Raw genomic sequence first — 22,781 nt, forward strand, 5'->3', positions numbered from 1 at the left:
GGAAGTCGCTAGGGGCTAGGTCTGTAGAATAGGGTGGGTAAGGAAGAAGTTCATAGCCACACACGCGCACAGCGTCCATGGCAACCCGGCTGGTGTGGACTGATGCGTTGTCCTGGTGAAGCAGAATGGCCACGACTGACACTGGAGGGTATGTCTCTTCCACACAGTGTTATGACTCAACAGTTGAAGTGAGCAATATGATCCTACATGAAATAAGTAGCTAAGGCGTTGATTTAGATCAGGTGTGATGCATTGTAATATCCGACTGGGAAAAATGTGTGAGGCTCAAAACTTTTTGACATCCCCTCGAACTTTGTGGTAAATCTGTCTGGAGCAGGCAAAAACTGACAATGCAAGGAGAATAGTGAGGGAAACCACCAAGAAAGACATCCATGACATATCTGAAGGAGTTCAAGGCTTCTCTGGCTGTGATTAGAGAAAGTGATACTTTTGTCGCATTACGAGTCACATCCTCATGGTAGAGTGAAACAGAAAAGGATTTTCATAGAAGGAAATAAAACTATGCTTGCTTTGCATGTATCTTCTGTCAAATTGTACACTTTTTGTTGACTTGTAGTCTTGTTTTTAAGAAAACCTTTTCTTAAACACTTTGTTGTTTCTGAGAATTTCTAAGTTTAGGTGAAGTGCTGCTCACATGGGTTAAGTTGTACAGTAGTGTTCAGAATAATAGTAGTGCTATGTGACTAAAAAGATTAATCCAGGTTTTGAGTATATTTCTTATTGTTACATGGGAAACAAGGTACCAGTAGATTCAGTAGATTCTCACAAATCCAACAAGACCAAGCATTCATGATATGCACACTGTTAAGGCTATGAAATTGGGCTATTAGTAAAACAAAAAGTACAAAAGGGGTGTTCACAATAATAGTAGCATCTGCTGTTAACGCTACAAACTCAAAACTATTATGTTCAAACTGCTTTTTTAGCAATCCTGTGAATCACTAAACTAGTATTTAGTTGTATAACCATAGTTTTTCATGATTTCTTCACATCTGCGAGGCATTAATTTTGTTGGATTGGAACCAAGATTTTGCTCATTTACTAGTGTGCTTGGGGTCATTGTCTTGTTGAAACACCCATTTCAAGGGCATGTCCTCTTCAGCATAAGGCAACATGACCTCTTCAAGTATTTTGACATATCCAAACTGATCCATGATACCTGGTATGCGATATATAGGCCCAACACCATAGTAGGAGAAACATGCCCATATCATGATGCTTCACTGTTTTCACTGTGAACTGTGGCTTGAATTCAGAGTTTGGGGGTCGTCTCACAAACTGTCTGCGGCCCTTGGACCCAAAAAGAACAATTTTACTCTCATCAGTCCACAAAATATTCCTCCATTTCTCTTTAGGCCAGTTGATGTATTCTGTGGCAAATTGTAACCTTTTCTGCACATCTTTTATTTAACAGAGGGACTTTGCGGGGGATTCTTGCAAATAAATTAGCATCACACAGGCGTCTTCTAACTGTCACAGCACTTACAGGTAACTCCAGACTGTCTTTGGTCATCCTGGAGCTGATCAGTGGGTGAGCCTTTGCCATTCTGGTTATTCTTCTATCCATTTTGATGGTTGTTTTTCGTTTTCTTCCACGTGTCTCTGTTTTTTTTGTCCATTTTAAAGCATTGGAGATCATTGTAGATGAACAGCCTATAATTTTTTGCACCTGCGTATAAGTTTTCCCCTCTCCAATCAACTTTTTAATCAAACTACTCTGTTCTTCTGAACAATGTCTTGAACGTTCCATTTTCCTCAGGCTTTCAAAGACAAAAGCATGTTCAACAGGTGCTGGCTTCATCCTTAAATAGGGGACACCTGATTCACACCTGTTTGTCCCTTACCAAAAAGTAGTATATGCAAGTATGTTTCAGGTATACTTCTAGTTTACTTTTTATATACTTATCAGTACTATTTTTTGGTAAGGGATTCCACAAAATTGACGAACTCACTGACTGAATGCCACACTACTATTATTGTGAACACCCCCTATTTTACTTTTTTTTACTAATAGCCCAATTTCATAGCCTTAAGAGTGTGCATATCATGAATGTTTGGTCTTGTTGGATTTGTGAGAATCTACTGAATCTACTGGTACCTTGTTTCCCATGTAACAATAAGAAATATACTCAAAACCTGGATTAATCTTTTTAGTCACATAGCACTACTATTATTCTGAACACTACTGTAGATTAAAAGGTATGCATTTGGATCATGGGCAGATTTGTGCGTCTTCCACACTTTGGCTTTTCTATCACTTTGATGGTGGTTAATGTTGACATAATCACTCCATAATGCCTTGTTCCAGAATCCATGGAGCTCATGTATGTTTTTTTTTTTTTTTTTGGTGTTACGTTTCCAGTCCAGCCTTCTGATTAATACTGATGATGGCTGTTTTGTATTTTGCATTGTGGTCTCTACATTTTTGCCCTTGTAGTCTGTTTCAAAAAGTGGATGGTTGAGGTTGTTGGTAATGTTATTGACTGTGGTTTTGGGATTTTTGCTGTTGCTGTTTGACACAGTTGACCCATTTGAGGTCTGTTGTTCTGTACACAGGTTGTTTCTTTGTACAGGTGAAACCCCATGCTAAATACAAGAATAAACAGAAATGTTCAATGTGTCAGCAGTTAATCTGACAGGACGCACCTTGACCGCAAGAAACACCTGTTAGTCAAACATTCCAACATTTATACCCTCAGCAAACAAAAATTTGGGATGGTATCAAGTAGTGGCTGAATGTTCAATCTGATCTGATTAATTGGCTGAGTATTGCCATTTTTCCATAATTAACATTGCCTGTTTTAAATACACATGAGTTTGATTAAACAAAAAATGTATGCAGATGGTTAGGAATGAAATGAACAGTATGTAACATCCACCATTCATCACTGCCAGAGTACCATGCAGAACTTAGCTTTTCTTTGGCTGCAGTCTGAGAATGTTTCACTCAAAGTGAGAGAAAAGTGACAAGACACAAAATGTGGTAGTCAGAGAATATGATGCTCTCCACTTAAACAAAACTGTTAATCAGACAAAGAAAACATTTTGTGATTGTTTAATAGCGGTTAAGTTGTAAAACACAAATAAACATAGCAGCAAAAGTTTTTTTTTTTTTTTTTTTTTTTTACCTTCTTTCTGTAGCTGGTTGCAGCAGTCGAGTATGTGTAGAGCCCGACTGATACTGATGCCAGTATTAGAAAATTAAAAAAGATTACAATACTGATATAAAGAAAATAGTTTTAATTAAAGTGTCTCACTGGAACAGCTTTGCTTTAATATTTAATGCATTATACAAAAATGATAATAATGATTGCAACTATTTTTGAAAAACATAGTGGCCATTGGCTGCCCATCTCCTCTTAAAGCACTTAGTCGCTTTCAGTGAAATGCCACATATCGGCAGCACACCATTCGAAGATGTGCATGCAAGAAAAATTATTTCATTTTCAAGGGGAGGCAGTTGGACTTTTGTGTTTGAGTGATGCGCCATACTATATGATATTGACTTCATAAGCGCAACTCCTCCGAATTCACTTTATGGATTTCAGTGAAACTTCACACAATTGTAACAAACCATGTGAAGATGGACATGAAGGAAAATAATCCAGTCTTACACATTCAAGAGGGGATAACTGGACTTCTGTTGTTCTTATTTTTTAAATAAGAACAATAGTGGTCTGATACTAAAGGTATTATTCTCTGTGTTGTTTAACACTATGGGATTTAAATACCAGGAATTAAAGGCTGACATTCTTTTAATCTTTTAACCCCAAACCCAAATGTCTTCACTGTATAGCATCGGATGGGACTGTTTTGGAAATTTATCTTGGTTCATTTTGAATGAGTTTGATGAGGTCTGTGTGAGCATTTTTGAGCTATGGTCCTTGACTTTGCCTTTCTGTGGATGTAGTAGCAGAAATAGCACTAATCACTGAATGGCATTTGACGAACTGTACATCTTAAATGTAGGCTGCACAGTGCGTCAGCTTGAATGATTCCTAACTTACGAGAACTGCTCTGTTTTCTGTTAGAAACACTTGGTGATGAAGCGTTCCTTCTTGGTGCTGGGCCTGTCTGTGTTCGCCGTGTTTGGCAGCAGTGTGGCTGGGTTTTCCGGCTGTGGAGGTCTCTGCACTCTCGTGCTTGCCTTCCTGGCTGGCCTAGGATGGGGAGCAGAAAAGGTAATATCATACGTCCAGTTTATGTAATCGTGAGAGTATGCATTTTCAGCTTCTTTAAAGAGCTGCGTATGTACACACAGGGCCTTTACTCTGAGTAAAGTATATTGCATTGTGAAACATGATGCTTGTGTCGTGTACGTATTGCACATTGCTGTTTTCAGTATGAGTGTCAAACATGTCCTCACAACACAGTTTTTGTGTGTGTGTGTGTGTTCTGCTGGTTTTAAGGTACATGTGGAGGAAGTAGTGGGGTGGGCATGGGATGTGTTTCAGCCATTGCTCTTTGGACTAATAGGAGCAGAGATTCGAGTGTCACAGTGGGAGGGGGACACAGTTGGTGAGAGCAAACACACAAACTTCCCAATAACAAACTGACACATGCCTGTTATCACGGACATATTTACATACATACTGCAGAGTAACATTTAAATCTATTTGCATAGACAAAAGAGCGGCCCACCAGAGTTCTGTCTTTTCTGGTCATGAGTATATTTTTTCCCCAGATTCCACTTTCATAGAAATTTCCACAACACAGTTCTTGGAAGCAAATGGGTTTAATTTAATACTCTCCTATACAAAATAAGATGGGGTTTTTTTTTGTTGTTGTTGTTTTGTTATACAGTGCATCCAGAAAGTATTCACAGCACTTTACTTTTCCACATGTTTTTTAATGTTACAGCCTTATTCCAAAATGGATGAAATTTATTTTTTTCTCAAACTTCTACACACAATACCCCATAATGACAATGTGAAAAAGGTTTATTTTTTTTGTTGTTTTTGTTTTTTGGGGGTTTTTTTTTTTAGATTTTTGTAAATTTATATATATAAAAAAAAAACTCAGAACTCGCATACACGTAAGTATTCACAGCCTTTGCCATAAAGCTCAAAATTTAGCTCAGGTGCATCCTGTTGCCACTGGTCATCTTTGAGATGTCAGGAGACTCGTCACTATTGAGGGAAAGATGAATGCAGCAATGTACAGATACATCCTTGATGAAAACCTGCTCCAGAATGCTCTTGACCTCAGACTGGGGCAACAGTTTCAGCAGGACAATAACCCTAAACACACAACCATTGACTGACAGCGTGGTGTTCAGCTAACAACCTGCCGCTGAACACCACAAAAACAAAAAATAATCCTGGACTTCAGGAAGAACAGGGTTGACCCAGCCCCGCTCTACATCCAAGGGGACTGTGTGGAAAGGGTCAGCTCCATCAGGTTCCTGGGCGTGCAGCTCTCTGACAGCCTCTCCTGGACTGCCAACACCACAGTGGTGGTGAAGAAAGCCCAGAAGCAACTCCACTTCCTGAGGGTGCTCAGGAGGAACAATCTGGAGGAGAAGCTGCTTATGTTGTTCTACAGAGCCACCATTGAGAGCATCCTGACGTACTGCATCACAGCGTGGTACGGGGGTTGCACAGCAGTAGACAGGAGAGCGCTGCAGAAGGTGATCAAAACGGCACAGGGGATCACTGGTTGCTCTCTGCCCAGCTTGGAAGACATTGCCAGCTCTCGCTACCTCAGCAGAGCTGACAGCATCAGCAAAGACACATCCCACCACAGCAACCACCTGTTTGACCTACTACCCTCCGGCTGACGGTATAGGTTAATCAAAACTAGGACAAACAGACTCAGGGACAGCTTTCATCCCAGAGCAATCACTGCACTGAACAACAACAAATCACTCTAATCCGCACCTTCAAGTTTCTTGTGCAATATCTGTAAACCATGTGCAATTTTCCCGTGCAATATGATTTCACAGTTGTATATAATTCTCGTTTTACATTTTACTTTGTACACATTTTATTTTATTTTACATTATGTTTATATTAGTTGTACATATACTCTGAATAATTTACCGTTAACTTTCACTATCTTTTATTTGGCTAAAAATTACTCGCACCACGGAAAGCACCTTTTTGGAGTTGCACTCAAATTTTACAATGACAACAAAGGTGATTCTGATTCTTATTCTGAAGATATCAAAGGAATGGCTTCAGGACAGTTCTGCACTTGGTAGCTTTCCTCCATCCAACCTTATGGAGCTTGAGAGGTGAAGCAAAGAGGAATGGGCAAAACTGCCCAAAGATCGGTGCACCAAGTGTCTAGCATCATATTCAAGAACACTTGACGCTGCAATATCTGCCTAAGGTGCATCAACAAAGCATTGAGCAAAGGGTGTAAGTGTATATACGAGGGCTGTCAATAAAGTATAGGTCCTTTTTATTTTTTTCAAAAACTATATGGATTTCATTCATATGTTTTTACGTCAGACATGCTTGAACCCTCGTGCGCATGCGTGAGTTTTTCCACGCCTGTCGGTGACGTCATTCACCTGTGAGCACTCCTTGTGGGAGGAGTCGTCCAGCCCCTCGTCAGAATTCCTTTGTCTGAGAAGTTGCTGAGAGACTGGCGCTTTGTTTGATCAAAATTTTTTCTAAACCTGTGAGGCACATCGAAGTGGACACGGTTCGAAAAATTAAGCTGGTTTTCGGTGAAAATTTTAACGGCTGATGAGAGATTTTGAGGTGATACTGTCGCTTTAAGGACATCAAACACAGCGGGACGTCACGCAGCGCTCCCAGGCGCCGTCGTCAGCCTGTTTCAAGCTGAAACCTCCACATTTCAGGCTCTATTGATCCAGGACGTCGTGAGAGAACAGAGAAGTTTCAGAAGAAGTCGGTTTCAGCATTTTATCCGGATATTCCACTGTTAAAGGAGATTTTTTTTAATGAAAGACGTGCGGACGGATTGCAGCGTCGGCTCGCAGCCACCACGCCGCTCCGCCACAGGAAAAACACCTCTGTTGGAAGCCTTAAGGACAAGTTGGAACATGCCCAACTGTTAAACAGTTTCTCATATACTCACTCCACTGAAAGCCATCAAAAGCCGCCTGGATTTTACAAATGGTTATCAACACGGAGGTGTTTTTCCTGTGCTGCCGCACCGTGCCGGCTGCGTCCCGACGCGCGGACCCGGAATTCCTCCGCTCCTCTTTCCATGACAAAAACTCCTGTAACAGTGGAATGTGCTGTTCATTTCTAAACTGGACGCTGTGTTTTATCCGGGACGTCCTCTGACTAGCACAGGAATTGTGGAAGATGTGGACATCAGCACTTTTTCGGCACATTGAGACAGGCAAAGCAACGCCGTGATGAAGCCTCACAGGACATGTTGGGGCATGTCCAGCTCATGCACAATTTCTCGGCTAGTCACACGACTAAAAAGCCACCGACAGCCATCTGAAATCCATCTCAAAGCCGTCCTGTGAGACCAACACGGAGGTGGTTTTGTCCCGCGCCATGAGCGGCACGGTGGCGCATCCATCCGCTTCTTTTTCCATGAGAAAAACTTCTGTAACAGTGGAATGTGCCGAAAAAGTGCTGAGGTCCACGCCTTATGCCTTTTTTGTGGAAGTCAGATGACGTCCCGGATCAACAAAGCCTTCACGTTGGAAATTATCTGGTTGTTTCAGCCTGTCGAGCGGCGCTCGGAGTGCGCCGCGCTCTCAGTCGCTGTGGGCGGTCTTTAAATCGGCTGGAGCACTCCTTAATCTGTGTAATCCCCATAAAATGGTTCCTGAAAGCCATCTGAATTTTCCGAATGGTGTCCACCTGGAGGTCTCTCACAGTTTCTGGAAAAAATTGATGCAGCAAAGCTCCAAATCGTTCAGACATTTATTTGCAATAAAAATCCGACGAGAGGGGTGGATCACTGCTCACACAAAGCCTGCTCACAGGCGAATGACGTAACCGACAGGCGTGAAAAAAAACTCACGCATGCGCACGAAGGTTCAAGCTTGGCTGATGCAATCACATGTGATTCAAATCCATATGGTTTTTGCAAAAAATAAAAGGTCCAATACTTTTCTGAAAGACCTCGTATTTACTGATTTATTCAAAATTTTTTGACTGTTGTTGGTGCGGTGGTCACATCTGTGTCAAATTTCAGAAACAGCTCTCCAGAAGGCACACAAAAAACTCGAGCCTACATTTGTTCTGTTTTGTTGTAAAATAAATAAATAAAAAAAATAAAAAAAAAAATTCTCTCTCTCTTCCACTCCACAATGAAGCTTTGACCTGTGGTGCAACAGACAAAACATACACCATGCAGTTTTGCCAGTCATAGCCACAGAAGTTTGTAAACCATTTGGAGTTATGGGTGTCTTCATGACTTTTCGCACTCTTGCATAATCACTCAGTTTTTGAGAATGTCCTACTACAGACAGATTTGCCACATAGCACCATACTGTTTGAATTTCGTAATAATTGATGTAAATGAAATCCAAAACATATTCAGTGACTTGGAAATGTTCATGTAAACTGACTGTTAAAGTAATGTTCTATATTTGAATAATCCGAATATTTGTATTTCTCCCTCTAGGTCTGGGCGTAGCTTCTCTGCTCATTGCATTGCTGGTTCGAGTTCTGTTCACCTTTGTCTGTGTACTGTGTGCTGACTTCACTTTGAGAGAAAAGGTGTTCATTGCTCTAGCATGGATGCCTAAAGCCACAGTACAGGTATGCTTTAAAGGACACGTTGCGCAGAATTCAACAACTCAGGTTTTGGTTATTAGAGGTCATGTGATGATATACCGGTATTATTAATTTGTGCACTTCTGTGAACTGTCTTTAACCCATCGCCAATCAAAACAAACAGCTATGGAGACTGCTGAAAACAAAGTACATGTTAGTACTTATTTTTCGTAAACAGCCGTCACTCTGAGCAACCGCCCCAGTGCACTGTTGAATGGAATGTAGACAAACTGTTGTTACCATTAAGAAGGGAGACGTGGAATAATTGCAGCGTTTACATAAGTGTGATGTTGTGTCATGATGACTTGTTTTTTAAAGTCATAACTGTGTTAATTGTGTTCATTTCAGTGCACTTGTGGTAACAGCAGCAGCTGCTCTCCGCTATGGGAGGGGCTACGCGTGCACACTCGTCAGTCAGGAACACAGCCTGTTAAAACCACAGTCTCCACAGCTTTGTGCAGACTCATGTGTCTGTTAGCGATGCAGTAACGGTGAAAAATCGGAGTGTAAGAAATATACATATCTGTGTTAAGGCAACTAGTAAAAACAGCATCGTGTCAAACTCCGCGTGAGCGCTCACCGTGGCAGTTATGACCAGACAGGAGACTCTGTACACATCTGAATCCTAAAACAGATTTTCTCAACAAAAAAAAAAAAATAAATAAATAAAATAAAATAAGAGTTAAGAGCGAAGTGTCTGTCTCCCCTCTGTATGGAGCACTTAACCGAGAGCACGCATGACACTCGTGCATGTCCCCGAGGTGGTAGAAAATCCTGACAATAATGTATTTATTCCTGACTTTTTCCAAGCTTCTGCTTGTAGGTCCACTGATCTGAATGAATACTGAGCCATCACTTTCATTTGAATGGTCAGTAGATTTATGATCTGATGTTGCAACGTTCGTTTCACTATGTCTGTTTGCCATTGTGTTGCTTCTGCATTTGCTCGGACCGACATTACCCGCTGAGAAATGTCAAGTAAAACATTTTCCAGAAATGCACCTACTGACTCGCCAAGTGGGAGGGTTAATTAGCAGTAAAGTATGTCAGTAGCCACTGAACATAACTGCATGTGCGCGGATAGACTTATAATCACGAATACTGTGATGTTGTGTTGCTGAATGGCTGAATGTTAAATAAAATGCAACCTGTCCTTTAATGACAGTATTTTCTTCTTTTCAGAGATTTTTCTTGAATGTTAAGTTACTTGTTTTTTTCAGAGTAGAAATTGCATGCATAAAGATGTTTTCAACTGTTTGTTGTGATTTGGCGCTATATAAAAAAATTGATTGATTGATTGATTGATTGATTGATTGGGAATATTATATATACCAAGATTGACAAAGATGGATCAAGAAGTTACTGTGACCCTGATTTGCTATTTGGGATGAAATGGGAAGGAACGGAGCACTGTGGAATAGCCCCATTTCAGAAAAGGCGCTCATGGGTTTGTTCCTCTTCTTCCCTCATCAGGCAGCCATAGGTTCCACAGCTTTGGACAAAGCCAGGATGAAGGATGACAAGGAGCTGCAGAAGTATGGCATGGATGTGCTGACTGTGGCTGTGCTGGCCATCCTGATCACAGCCCCCATAGGAGCCCTCATCATAGGGCTTTCAGGACCCCGTCTGCTACACAAACCCAAGACACAATCCTGCGGTGAGCCAGTCAAACACAATTTGTCGTCTTTTTTCTTTGGTAGGTAAAGTTTTAAAAGTTTTACATTCAGATATTCTAACTCAGCAGAATAGTCCCTTCTCCCGTCCCCTCCCATAATTATGCCACTTTTTCACACTGCGTGAAAGCTAACTCTGAGTGCAGCCTCGGAACACACACCAGCATAGTTTGTAGCATTCAGCATGGTGTCATGTTATTGTCCATTCTAATCCAATTACATTTTTCCGCAAATCTGATTCGTTAAATGTGTGAGATTTCAGACCGTATAATAGCGGGTGTACGGTTGCAAAATATTTTCACATTTCGATGTATAACTCCACGCCCTGACAGTGCGCACTGCTATGCAGATGTCAATAATGGCACTGTCAACTGAGAGCAACAGAAAGTGCCGTTGTGACAAGGATGCCGAAATGGGTGAACTTAAGATACCATACGAAAGTATTGTTGTGGATTCTGATAAAGAATTCCCGTGTCACAGCTGGTGACTGCTGGTGGAGCGACGCTAAGACACTGTTGCCTCACTGACCAAATTACCTACAGACAAATAAACCGTGCAAACAATGGAATTGGATTAGGGAATAACCCCCTTGTGTCTGATGATTTGCAGACATTCATGATGGATTACAGTCACAAATGTCCATTTTTCTGTAAAGCTCAATTTGCGACCGTAACACTAGCATGAACATCCGCAAATCATCAGACACAACAGGGTATTCCCAAATTATTTATTACATTTAGGTTCTAGGGCATTGACAAAGTTTTAGTCAGAGTTGAAACCAGTTCTGAATATGGGCTCATAGTGCAGACTATCAGCTTTAACTAATGTTGAATTCAATGCAAAGTGGATGAATGATCTCAGAGAAAGGGCAGTTTATGTGCTTGTATGTGTTAGAGCTGCACAATAAAAGGTGAACTCCAGGACTTTACAACCTGCACATTTGTGGAGGTGTCACCTATCCATACAGGACAAAACTAAATTCATCAACCAGTTAGGCCCCTTTTACACAGGATAGCATCAGTTGTGTGTCTGTCGTGTAGCTTAAAATGCCCCAGAGGTGAAGCAATAACAAGTTTCTGTGTAGACGCTTCAGCAGCCCAGTGCATCTTGTCTCACGTGGAGTTTTTGCACTACAGATGATTTCATATTTCCACAAAGATCTGCTGCTTTTTTTACATATATGCTGGATTTTGAGAGGTTTGCCTCATAATTGCTCATTGTTCATGAACACAGACACAGAGAGAGAGAGAACAAAATGAGATAAATATTAAATGGCAAATTTTTCATGCTTGCCAGTTTGGATTTATTTTGTGTTGGTGTGTGGGCACGTGTGTGCATTTCCCCATCATTTATGGGCGGTGTCAGCTAAATCTGCAGAAAAATGATATCACTGCACAAATAACACCTTTCACTGGACTTTCTATGGCTGGAAAACAACTGAGCCATGAAAAATTAAAAACAGTTTTTTTTTTGTTTGTTTTTTTTAAAGTCACATGAAAATTCTGTAAGGTATATCTTCTATTATACATTCCAAATCTAAGGTCTGACATGAAATGACAACATGGCTGTTGTCCTCTTCAGAGAACTCACTTTTTTGTCTTCACACGGTGTTCTATGAGTCAACTCTGGATTATACAATTCATGGGGAAAGAAAGGGCAAAACTGTGGTGAGTCCACATAAACTTACTGTACCTACTTATAGATGGATACTTTATAAGGAAATTATGTGCCGAAGGAAATTAGTGGCGGTCTGTACGCTCCCTTTCACACAAGTAAAAGCACATATGTTGATGAGAAAATCTCACCCACTGAAACTTGAGGCTCTTAAGAGAGCATGCGTGATGGACCTAGAGGACGAGATTGCTATTGCAAAGTGGGAAGAAATTACTAGGTCTTGGCATAAGATATCAAGAGAGACACAGATTCACTTAATTATCTACAAAATCATACACAGAATGTATTGGATCCCCAGTAAGATGGCAAGGCTAAAGCTCTGTGATTCGGAGTTATGTCGAAGAAGTGGGAGGTGTGAGGGAACACTTGTACACATGCTGTAAGTAAGTCCCTTCGGCTGCTCCCTTGTTTGCGCTCGGGGTCGCCACAGCAAATCCAAGGTGGAGCTTCATGTTGAATTGGCACAGGTTTTACGCCAGATGCCCTTCCTGACGCAACTCCACATTACATGGAGAAATGTGGCAGGGGTGGGATTTGAACCCGGAACCTTCTGAACTGAAACCAAGCGCATTAACCACTTGGCCACCACCCCTCCACTTGTACACATGTTGTATGAGTGTGAATTGACACAGACCTTTGGAAAAAGATATTATTTATCAACAAAGTTCTTGAGGTAGCTATATCTCAGAGTCCCGCTTTGTGTATTTAGGGAATAACCCTGTTGTGTCTGATGATTTTCAGATGTTAATGTTAGATTTTGCAGTTGCAAATTGTTCAGCTGCAATTTGCCAGAAAGTACATCTGATATGTAAGCCTAGATTGAATGTTTTGGTGAAAGAAAATCCTCCTCTGTACCACTTTGTCATGAAGTTGTATAACTGGGAATACAAAATGCAAAACATGCGCATTGCACAATTTCTCCAATCACAGCCACAGAAGCCTGTAACTACTGGGTTGTCTGGGTGTCTTGGTGGCTTTCCTCACTCGTCTCCTTCTTGCACAGTCACTCAGTTTTTGAGAATGTCTACTCCACACAGATTTACCATAGAGTGCCATACTGCTTGTACTTCTTCATAACTGATGTAAATAAAGTTCAAGACATATTCAGTGACTTGGAAATGTTCATGTAACCATCCCCTGACTTGTCTGAAGAAAACTGGCAATTAAACGGATTATTTACAGGTATTATACCAAAGGGGCTGATTACGTATGCAACCCATTATCTTGGCTTTTATATTTTTAATTAATTTTTATCAAGTTGTAGAGATTTACTTTGTTTGAGTCTAAGGAAGATAATTTTGACGACTAATGGTTAATGAGATGAGCCTCGTTTACTGAATATTCTGCCTCCAAGAGCCTTTCAGAGTCACTATTCTCACACATTATTCTCTTGTTGAATAACTGGACTCGTACCAAAAAAAAAACAAAACCCATGCTATGTGGCTCATGATTCATCCTTCATTATTCGGTGGGACCAGGGCTTATGAATGGTTGACTTTTAGGCTGAATGGCCGAGAGGAGGTGTTATTGAAATGTGGGAGCTAAGCAGAGGAATTGGAAAACATCACCCCACCCACCCACCCCCTCCCTTTTTTGTTCTTCTTTTTTTCTCCCCCTCTCTTTTTTCTTTTTCTTTCTTCTTGTTATTCATTTGGAGACACTTTGCTTTACAGATATTCAGGCCTTGCAACGGGGACCCATTAAATGTAATGTTTTTGTTTAAATCTTTATGCCTCCACACGGGAGCATCAATAGATGTGTAACAGTTTTAATAATAAGCCTCCACACGCAGGCACCATAAATATGTAACGTTTATTTAATGGAATAATCTTTATTACTGAATCACCCACACACGGGGAACCAGAGGCATGTAGCAATTTATAGTGAATAAGTAGTTAAACTCCCAAATTGAATTAGATTGGACTAGGCCCAATATAACAGGTCACCAAAATAATTAATTTAGGGTTTAATGCTTATTATTTACTTAATTCTCGGGCCACCACTTAATTTATAGCACAAGTGCTTTAATTTAAACATTCATTAATTTATCAGTCTCAAATGAATTTATCCATCTCAATTTAATTTACCGTATTTTCCAGACTATAAGTCGCACCGGAGTATAAGTCGCACCAGCCACTTTATCCATTATAAAGAAAAATAAACCATAAATAAATCGCACTGGACTATAATGCCTGTACTATACCTGCATGGACATACAGGTATGTTAACATGAAAAGTTCAGATGATAATATTGTGATGGCTACCGTTTTCGGATGCATATTTCACCAGTCGCAACTTGTAATCTGCAGAGTATGATTTTCTTTTTGGTGGCATTTTTTTCGGGCCTTCTCCATTGTCTTGTTATCAGTAATGTTGAAATTTAAATTTTTCTATGGTAGTCAGAAGTCACTGGAACAGTCACACAAGCCTTGAGTGCCCTCTCGTGAGCTGCATTTTACCTACGGATATGTTTGTATTTTGCAGACCACATTGAGAGCTGAACCATAACCCGCACCATCGCTGAACGGTTCTTTTCTAACATATTACCCGCTGTGGACCATAGTACACACCAGGTGTCAGCTGCCGATGTTCGTGCAGCACCTACCTGCGCAGCTCATGACCTCCCCGTGGTGTCGACGCCAGCTACTTCCAAGTGCAGATGCTAATCCTTCGCCGTCGCTCACCCAGTGCTCCCACGCAGCTCTCAGCGTCAACACTGTGCTCACACTGATATCCAAGGGTTGAAGCTGTTTTGTTAGCCCTCCCGGAATAACAGCAAGTACCGTGTTGGTCTGCTTCACACGCTGTTTCACAGTCATTGTCTGGTTGAGGTGAGGAATACGCGGCCAATGTTCTGTTCTCTGATTGGTTATCGCGACCAGCGTGACCTATAGGGCGGCCGCCATACTACAGTGCCCATGATGCATTGCATTTCCGTTTCCGGTGGCCATTTTAAAACATAGAGCGGCTCTGTCACGTAAAATTGTTTTATTACGGTAAATTAATTGAGAATCTACCGGTATATTTTTCATTTATAAGTCAGAGTATAGGTCGCACCCCCGGCCAAAATATGTTTAAAAAAAAAAAAAGTGCAGCTTGTAGTCCGAAAAATACGGTACTCAATCTCTGATCTGAAAGTCATGAATTCTACAGTATGGTTGACCAACAGTTTCCTTCTGTACACAAAATAAGCCACAGAAGAAAATATTTACAATTTATACAAGAAATGGACATTTTACTGGCATTTTCTGGACAGTGATTGGAAATAGGTTCATTCATGGAAACAATTTTCTTACTCAGAAAAGGAAGGAATAGAGGTAAAGTTTAAAACTTTAAGTAAATAAATCTGAATGGAATTTAGTGATGAATTTTGAAGCCAATTATGAAGAAAAATATTACATGAATGTTTTAAAGAAAAAGGAGCCATCTGTATCCATTGACAACAAGGCTCTTTCATGGAGCCTGGACTGGGTCAATTAGCTGCAGTGGGAGGGTTGGTTCCGTCCATCCGTCTGTCATTGGTATTTCTGCTCTGGGCAGCGTGAGCTCACCTGGGTCAGAGGGGTTAACCAGAGGTGTCCCCGAGTGATCCCAGGGCTTGTGTCGGCTGGCTTTGCCGGCAGTTACCGCTGTTTGCCGTCAGGTTTGAAATCAGCTCCGTTGTCAGCTTGCAGGAACCCAGAGGTAGAAGGTGTTTGTTGAAAATCGTGTCTGGTAGCTTAAAAAGTTTTGTTTTGAAACCAGATTAAAAATCTTTGTGAATTTAGAAAAAGTAAGACTTTAAGAGCGTTGAAAATTATGAAAAGGAGAAGTCGCTTTGCTGTAAATTCGCTCTTAATTTGAAAAGCTCAGCTCAAAAGTTCTCTTAAGAATTCAAAAGACTTGACGCACTTGAAGCGTCACGTTAAAACTTTAAGTTTGTCAAAGTAAAGAATGAATGAATGAATGCCACGTGGTAGCTTATCTTAGATTAGCTTAGCAATGAGGCCTTGGCCCAAAAAGAAAAGTTAAGCATTTACAAAGAAGAAAGCAGAAAAGAGCGTGGAGCAGGCAGAAAAGACAGCGAGGCAAGTCTCTGTTCTAACTTTTAAAGGGGGACTGACGTCACCAAACTCCACCCATTTAGGGTGTGTAATCTCACAGAAAACTTCATGTCCTCAGAAGAGGGCAGACAGAAATGATTCAACTATTTAAACACATTAATTAATTTGAAATACTATTTGTTCTCAGACACTCAAATGGACACCCATTATTAATAGACACTTAAACACTCCATTTGGTTAAAACAGAATACTTCATCAACATGTTGACACTGTAAAGAGATCACTTAAACACACATCAGTTAAAAATGAGCACGTCAATAAACTGGAATGATTCCATGCAAAGTACTTTGTATGAATAATAAAAGCCGACAGTCTGCACGTTGAACTCTGTTTGTTGAAGATGTGCTGCGATGGACACCAAAAAGAACAAACTTTATCAATGTCCAAACTACTTCATAACCAAACGCATAGCGGATCATGGTTATCAGTCAACCAGAATAAATATCTACAGTGCCGCTTTGTTCTACAGTATTGGAAGCCGCCACGTTTCTTCGTGTAATGCTGGAGTTGCGTCAGGAGGGCATCATCGGGCATAAAACTTGTGCCGAATCAACATGGCAGCTCCACCTTGAATCTTCTGTCGGTGACCCCGATGGGGGGGAGGGGGGGGGGGGGGGGTGTGTCGACGGACGTACATGCATGCAAATGTCTTCATGCTCAAAATGGTTAAAGATATGTGTGAGGATCTCTCTTTGCATGTAATAATATACAAATAGTGACTGGTTTATCGGGCAGCATAATGGAAAGTCACCACGAGGCGATCGTTGTTGCCCAAGGCCGAAGGTCCGGGGCTAACAATGATGCAAGGAGTCTGTTGATGTAATTCTAGAATAGAATTTAAAATTCTTCTTCTTACTTATAAGGTTTTGAATTAATCAGGTCCCATCTTATCTTAGGGACCTCGTAGTACCATATTACCCCATTAGAGCGCTTCGCTCTCAGACTGCGGGCTTACTTGTAGTTCCTAGGGTTTGTAAGAGTAGAATGGGAGGCAGAGCCTTCAGCTTTCAGGCTCCTCTCCTGTGGAACCAGCTCCCAATTCAGATCAGGGAGACAGATACCCTCTCTACTTTTTAAGATTAGGCTTAAACTTTCGTTTTCGCTAAGGCTTATAGTTAGGGCTGGATCGGGTGACCCTGGACCATCCCTTAGTTATGTTGCTTTAGACGTAGACTGTGGGGGGGGTTCCCATGATGCACTGTTTCTTTCTTTTTTTTGCTCCGTATGCATCACTCTGCATTTAATCATTAGTGATCGATCTCTACCCCCCTTCTCGGCATGTCTTTTTCCTGGTTCTTTCCCTCAGCCCCAACCAGTCTCAGCAGAAGACTGCCCCTCCCTGAGCCTGGTTCTGCTGGAGGTTTCTTCCTGTTAAAAGGGAGTTTTTCCTTCCCACCTGTGGCCAGGTGCTTGCTCATAGGGGTCGTTTTGACCGTTGGGGTTTTTCGTGGTTGTTGTATGGCCTTGCCTTGCAGTATGGAGCGCCTTGGGGCAGCTGTTTGTTGTGATTTGGCGCTATATAAGAAAAAAGTTGATTGATTGATTGATGTTCCTACTTTGAACCTTTGTTGTCACAACCTGGAAGAACATCAAATTTAAGTGTTGTGCAGTGCACAGGAAACAATTCAATTTATTTTATTTGTACAGCGCCAAATCACAACAAAGCCGCCTGAAGGAGCGTCACATGAGTAAGTTCTAACCTTATCAACCTCCCTGAGCAAGCGCACAGGTGACAGTGGTAAGGAAAAACTTCCTCTGATGATAATGAGGAAGAAACCTCAAGCAGACCAGACCCAGAGGGGTGACTTAACTGCTTAAGGGTGCAGAATAAGTTCATAATGTGGCTATTGTTAACTTTGGATGATTTATTGTGAAAAGTATTGCAATTATTAACATGCAAATCAGCCAGTCAGAATAAAGGATTTCAGTCAGATGTATAATGATGACAATTTTGAGACCTTTACATTGGAGTCCTTCACCTGACGTTTCACAGAACAGCGTGCATGTCCCTGCTGTGAGCCTTTAAAACAAGGTCACAGTAGGACACATCTAACCCATCCCATACCAGTCCAGTGAAAAGGTGGCATTAATTCTTTAAAGTATAACATTTCTTTCCTGGACAGTTTCCTCTTCCCTTGTTAGTCGTAGCTGTCATTGTGTAGACAAGGATTTGTGTAGCTTCAGCTTGCGGTGTTGTTTCCATCCCTACAGTTCATTTTAAAGGGATAGCGCGCCCATAGAGTTAGTGAATAAAGTGAGCATCTATGGATGGACAACTGTTTTCAACCCAATTGTTGATTTATTTTGTTTTAATCACGGGGGAAAGAATTAATTTTGTGAGGAATAAAGGATGTGGACATCATTCATAGTTACGTGATTTGATCGGGAGCGCTGGCGTTACCTGTGGGTGAGGGATGCTGGGGCCATGTTGTCAGCTTTGTTTACCACACAAAAAATATAAATAAATAAAATTATGACAAGGGATGAAGATGTAGAAGTTGCTGTTTTTTGGGACTGCAGTGTGAGCTGTGCAGCTGTAGTGGTTTCAGCCACAGTGGGGAGACCCGCATCAAGATTCCAATGGTGGTAAAACTGCTGTGGAATAATCTCAAGGTATCAAAAGTCTTTTCAGAAACAACAACCGCTTTGGGGACAGAGACGATGAGTGGGGAGTGTGTCACTGCAAGGAGTCGTCTGATGTTCCTACAGCCTGGAAGAACATCAAATTTAAGTGTTATGCAGTGCACAGGAAACAATTTATTTGTACAGCGCCAAATCACAACAAAGCCACCTGAAGGAGCTTCACATGAGTAAGTTCTAACCTTATCAACCTCCCTGAGCAAGCGCACAGGTGACAGTGGTAAGGAAAAACTTCCTCTGATGATAATGAGGAAGAAACCTCAAGCAGACCAGACCCAGAGGGGTGACTTACTGCTTACGCCATTCTAATAGTTACAAGATGTAACAGATAGTACAGTCATTTGTACAAACAGGCGAGCAACAAAAACAGAGTCCTTAATTGAAAATACAGCAGAGTCCATGTTGGGTCTCTAATTTATAATGTCCTGACCGCCAGTCAGTCATGGAACAGGTTTAGCATCCTTGAGATCAGTCCGGCAACTTGGTGGTGCTGGGCCAGGATCAGTCAGTGGTGGTGTCATTGCCTCGGACAGAGAGAAAGAGCATAATCAGTCAGCCAGAAAAATTGCACCTACGGAATGAGTTCATCAGCATTAAATTGACAGGGAAGCAGAGAGAATACTAAGGTGATCGCCAGCAGCTAGCCCTGAGCTTCACTAACACCCAAAATTTAGATGAAATGAGGCCGAGACCTGTTTCATTGCTAATAAGATGAGTTAAAGGGATAGGGAAAGTGAATGATTGATCGTTTTAAATCAGAAGACTATGGAAAATTGAACCATCACTGGCTGTCAGAGTGGCAACCACACAACACAAATGTGCTGTCAAAGGTTTAAATTGTTCAACCATTTCTCCTTGCCACAGCAACATGGACAAACCACTTACAGACTATGTAGTAAATAGTACCTGTGGGCATGAATGCTCTAATGGCAACGGCAGTCTGTTTAACCTGTACCATCTCCCACATTATTTACCACTGGTTGACAGTGCCAGGGCAGTTCTGGAATCCACCACAGTGTATGCCACATTTGGTCCAAATCTGGTTGAAATCATATTCCTTGACCTTTGCCAAAATTAATGACATATTTCAGGACAATTTCAGGGTCAGCATTCATTGACAGACCAAGTTTGGTCGAAATCAGCAAAAGGATCTGGAATAGGCCCCGTGATTGATTTGTGTTAAATCTGATTTAGCTGGTCACATTTTGTGCAAATTTGAGTGAAAAATCAAAAACTTGACCTTTAACCCCAGTGACGTTGATCTTTACACAAATAAACCCTTTAAGGGCAGTTCTGGGGTCAACCTTCACCCATATGCCAAGTTTGGTGAAAATTGGCCAAAGGGCCTGGAAGGAGAAGGGGAATATTGCTCCAATTGTAGTGTGATGCCGGTACCCCTTTCTCCTATCAGAGTGCCCAGGGCTCACTCATTCACTCATCTTCAACCGCTTACTCTAATTAAGGGTCACGGAGGGCTGGAGGCTATCCCAGTCATAGGGTGTGAGGTGGGGTTCACCCTGGACAGGACGCCACTCTGTCACAGGGCCACATATAGACAAACACATTCACATCAATGGACAGTTTAAAGTTTCCAGTCCACCTAACCTGCATGTCTTTGGATGTGGGAGGAAGCCGGAGCACCCGGAGAGAACCCACACAAACACAGGGAGAACATGCAAACCCCACACAGAAAGGCCACAGGTGGGAATTGATCCCCATGACCTTTTTGCTGTGATGCAACAGTGCTAACCACTAGTCCACTGTGCTGCCTGGGCCCAGGGTTCTCCATGCAAAATTCTGCCTGAAGAGGGGGGTGGGCCGATGTACGAGCATGGCCAATATCATATACAGCAGAATGCCAATTACAATAAACCATCTAATTTCTTCACAAATGACTCATCTGATTGTATGCATTTTTTGTCCTTTTCTCATTCATTAAATGTATTCCATTTAATTTAATTTCAGGTTTAACCAACTTTCTTCATAAAAGGTGGTGGGTGGATGATTGGCCCTGGGCCCTCCAATGGGCAAATATGGTATATTAGTTGATTCAGGAGCATCTATTAAAATGTTTTATTCCTTTACTGCTTGCAGTGAGGGAAACACACACACACACACACACAAAAACGCTCTCCTCATAGTCCGCAAAGAACTCAGTAAATTGCTACGTCCTGCATGAGAAACATGGGGCTCTCTGAAAAGCCCAACTTACACTGGGGGGTGATTCTTTAACTACGGGCACTATTGGCCTTGTAAATGTAATTTCCACCACACTATTGCCTTACAATATAAAGCACCTTGGGGCAACTGTTTGTTGTGATTTGGCGCTATATACATGTGCTCTGATGTCACTGTTTATCTCCATAGAAACTACCCAAACAATCTTTCATACAAACTGTTTAAAGGGACATTACAGTGTTGTGGTGGAAATTACGGCAATAGTGTGGGACAACTACATTTTGTTTAAAAAAAATCACAACAGTTGTATGACACTGAATACCCCAATTATGTTTTGATTATTTTACTGATATTTTATTCAGAGATATTTTAAAACATTAGAAAAAACGTTTCTTTACCATTCATTTTTATCATTGAAGATCAAAAGTCTGGGTGTGGGACAAGCACAAAACGGGAATATTTGCATATAATGATGCTGAAAAAAGGTGAAAAAGTCATCATAGACTACTAGAACACATTTCTTAACACACTTTCATTGTAAAGATAACTATAAAAGTGTGAAATTTCCCCTTTTTCTGTTTTTCATACAATATGATCAAAGGACATAATAAGTGCCCGTAGTCTAAGAATCACCCTGGGACTGTGTGCCATCTTGTAGCTTGGGTCTGATCATGTGATCATTACTGAGAACATGGCCATCAGTTTTGCAATACAGATTCTTAGACTTTTCAAAGATGGGTAAACTGAACACATTTCAGATGTGCATATCCTGAGTGTAGTCTTTAGGTTCACTGCTTCTTTCTTGAAGTACCTAAATAACATGTCAAACTTTGAACAGATGAAATTTTTTAATTACTTTGTCTATCTTCATCTCACTCTAGGCACTGCAGCAGAAGCTGAAGATGAAGAAAGTCCCATTGCCTATGAAAGTACACTCTGACATCTATCTGTAGAAACGTGCAGTGAGGATCCAGACTGGACAGCAGAGCTCATCTTAGCCACCGAATGGCTCTTTGTGTCTGTCATACTGCTCTCCTTTCCACATCAGTCAAGAAATTCTTGAACAAATAGCCCGTGATCATCACATGTGCACACAGCCGTGTGTATGAACCGGTTTACATATTGCTCCTTTATTATTACGGCACCGTGGAAACGACTTTCTGTAGTTGGACCTGTGATTGTTTAATGGCTGTATTTCAGATTTATTAAGTGAAAGCTTTGTAAATTAGTCCACACAGCTGGGCTGAAGTAAGAACCTAGTCGTTTTGCACTGAGTGAATTATTTTTACAGCTTTAACTTTAAATTATGAGTTATTAAAATATGTATTAGCTTTTTGTCATGGTTTGTGCTGTTTATGAACTCAGGACAAGACAAGGATGAGTGACAATTCACACTGAATTCTTTTGATTTATAGAAAATATTGCTGGAAATGTCATACTCAGGGATGCTTAAGCCATTTTTTTTAGTTTCTAAAAAAAACAAAAAAAAAAACTTTTTTTTTACCAGACGTACGCAGCGTCACATGGACTTGCATAGAAAGGTTATGTATTCTTAGCCGTTACCATTTAGTAACTGGTAGGAACCAAATATACTTTAAACAATAAAATAAGACATTGTTTTTTGTCTGCACTTTGAAGTGGTTAAATATTAAATATATGCTAAATGATTTTTTTATTTTGTGACGCTCACTCTTAACCGCACCTGTCAGATATACATTTTAAACAAGATCAGTTACCCAATATGGGGCCCGCAGGCCACATTTGTCCCAACTTCC

The 22,781-nt window shown here is 41.1% G+C and overlaps 1 protein-coding gene across 2 annotated transcripts in view; it reads left to right on the forward strand.

The window, feature by feature from the left end:
• si:dkey-162b23.4 (sodium/hydrogen exchanger 9B2) overlaps positions 1-22,344 on the forward strand; it is a 64,615-nt gene extending 42,271 nt beyond the window's left edge. Inside the window, exons 9-13 of one of the 2 annotated variants that reach the window (XM_034188300.1) lie at positions 4,053-4,202; positions 4,431-4,539; positions 8,587-8,723; positions 10,212-10,434; positions 21,888-22,344. In XM_034188300.1, coding sequence (XP_034044191.1) covers positions 4,053-4,202; positions 4,431-4,539; positions 8,587-8,723; positions 10,212-10,434; positions 21,888-21,946 — 678 coding nt within the window. In that variant the 3' untranslated portion in view covers positions 21,947-22,344. The remainder of the gene's footprint in view (positions 1-4,052; positions 4,203-4,430; positions 4,540-8,586; positions 8,724-10,211; positions 10,435-21,887) is intronic. The other variant, XM_034188301.1, reaches the window with a different exon arrangement.
• The last annotated feature ends 437 nt before the right edge of the window (positions 22,345-22,781 follow it).

The sequence above is a fragment of the Thalassophryne amazonica genome, chromosome 15 (genome assembly GCF_902500255.1).
Source record: "Thalassophryne amazonica chromosome 15, fThaAma1.1, whole genome shotgun sequence".
NCBI classification, from domain to species: Eukaryota; Metazoa; Chordata; class Actinopteri; order Batrachoidiformes; family Batrachoididae; genus Thalassophryne; species Thalassophryne amazonica.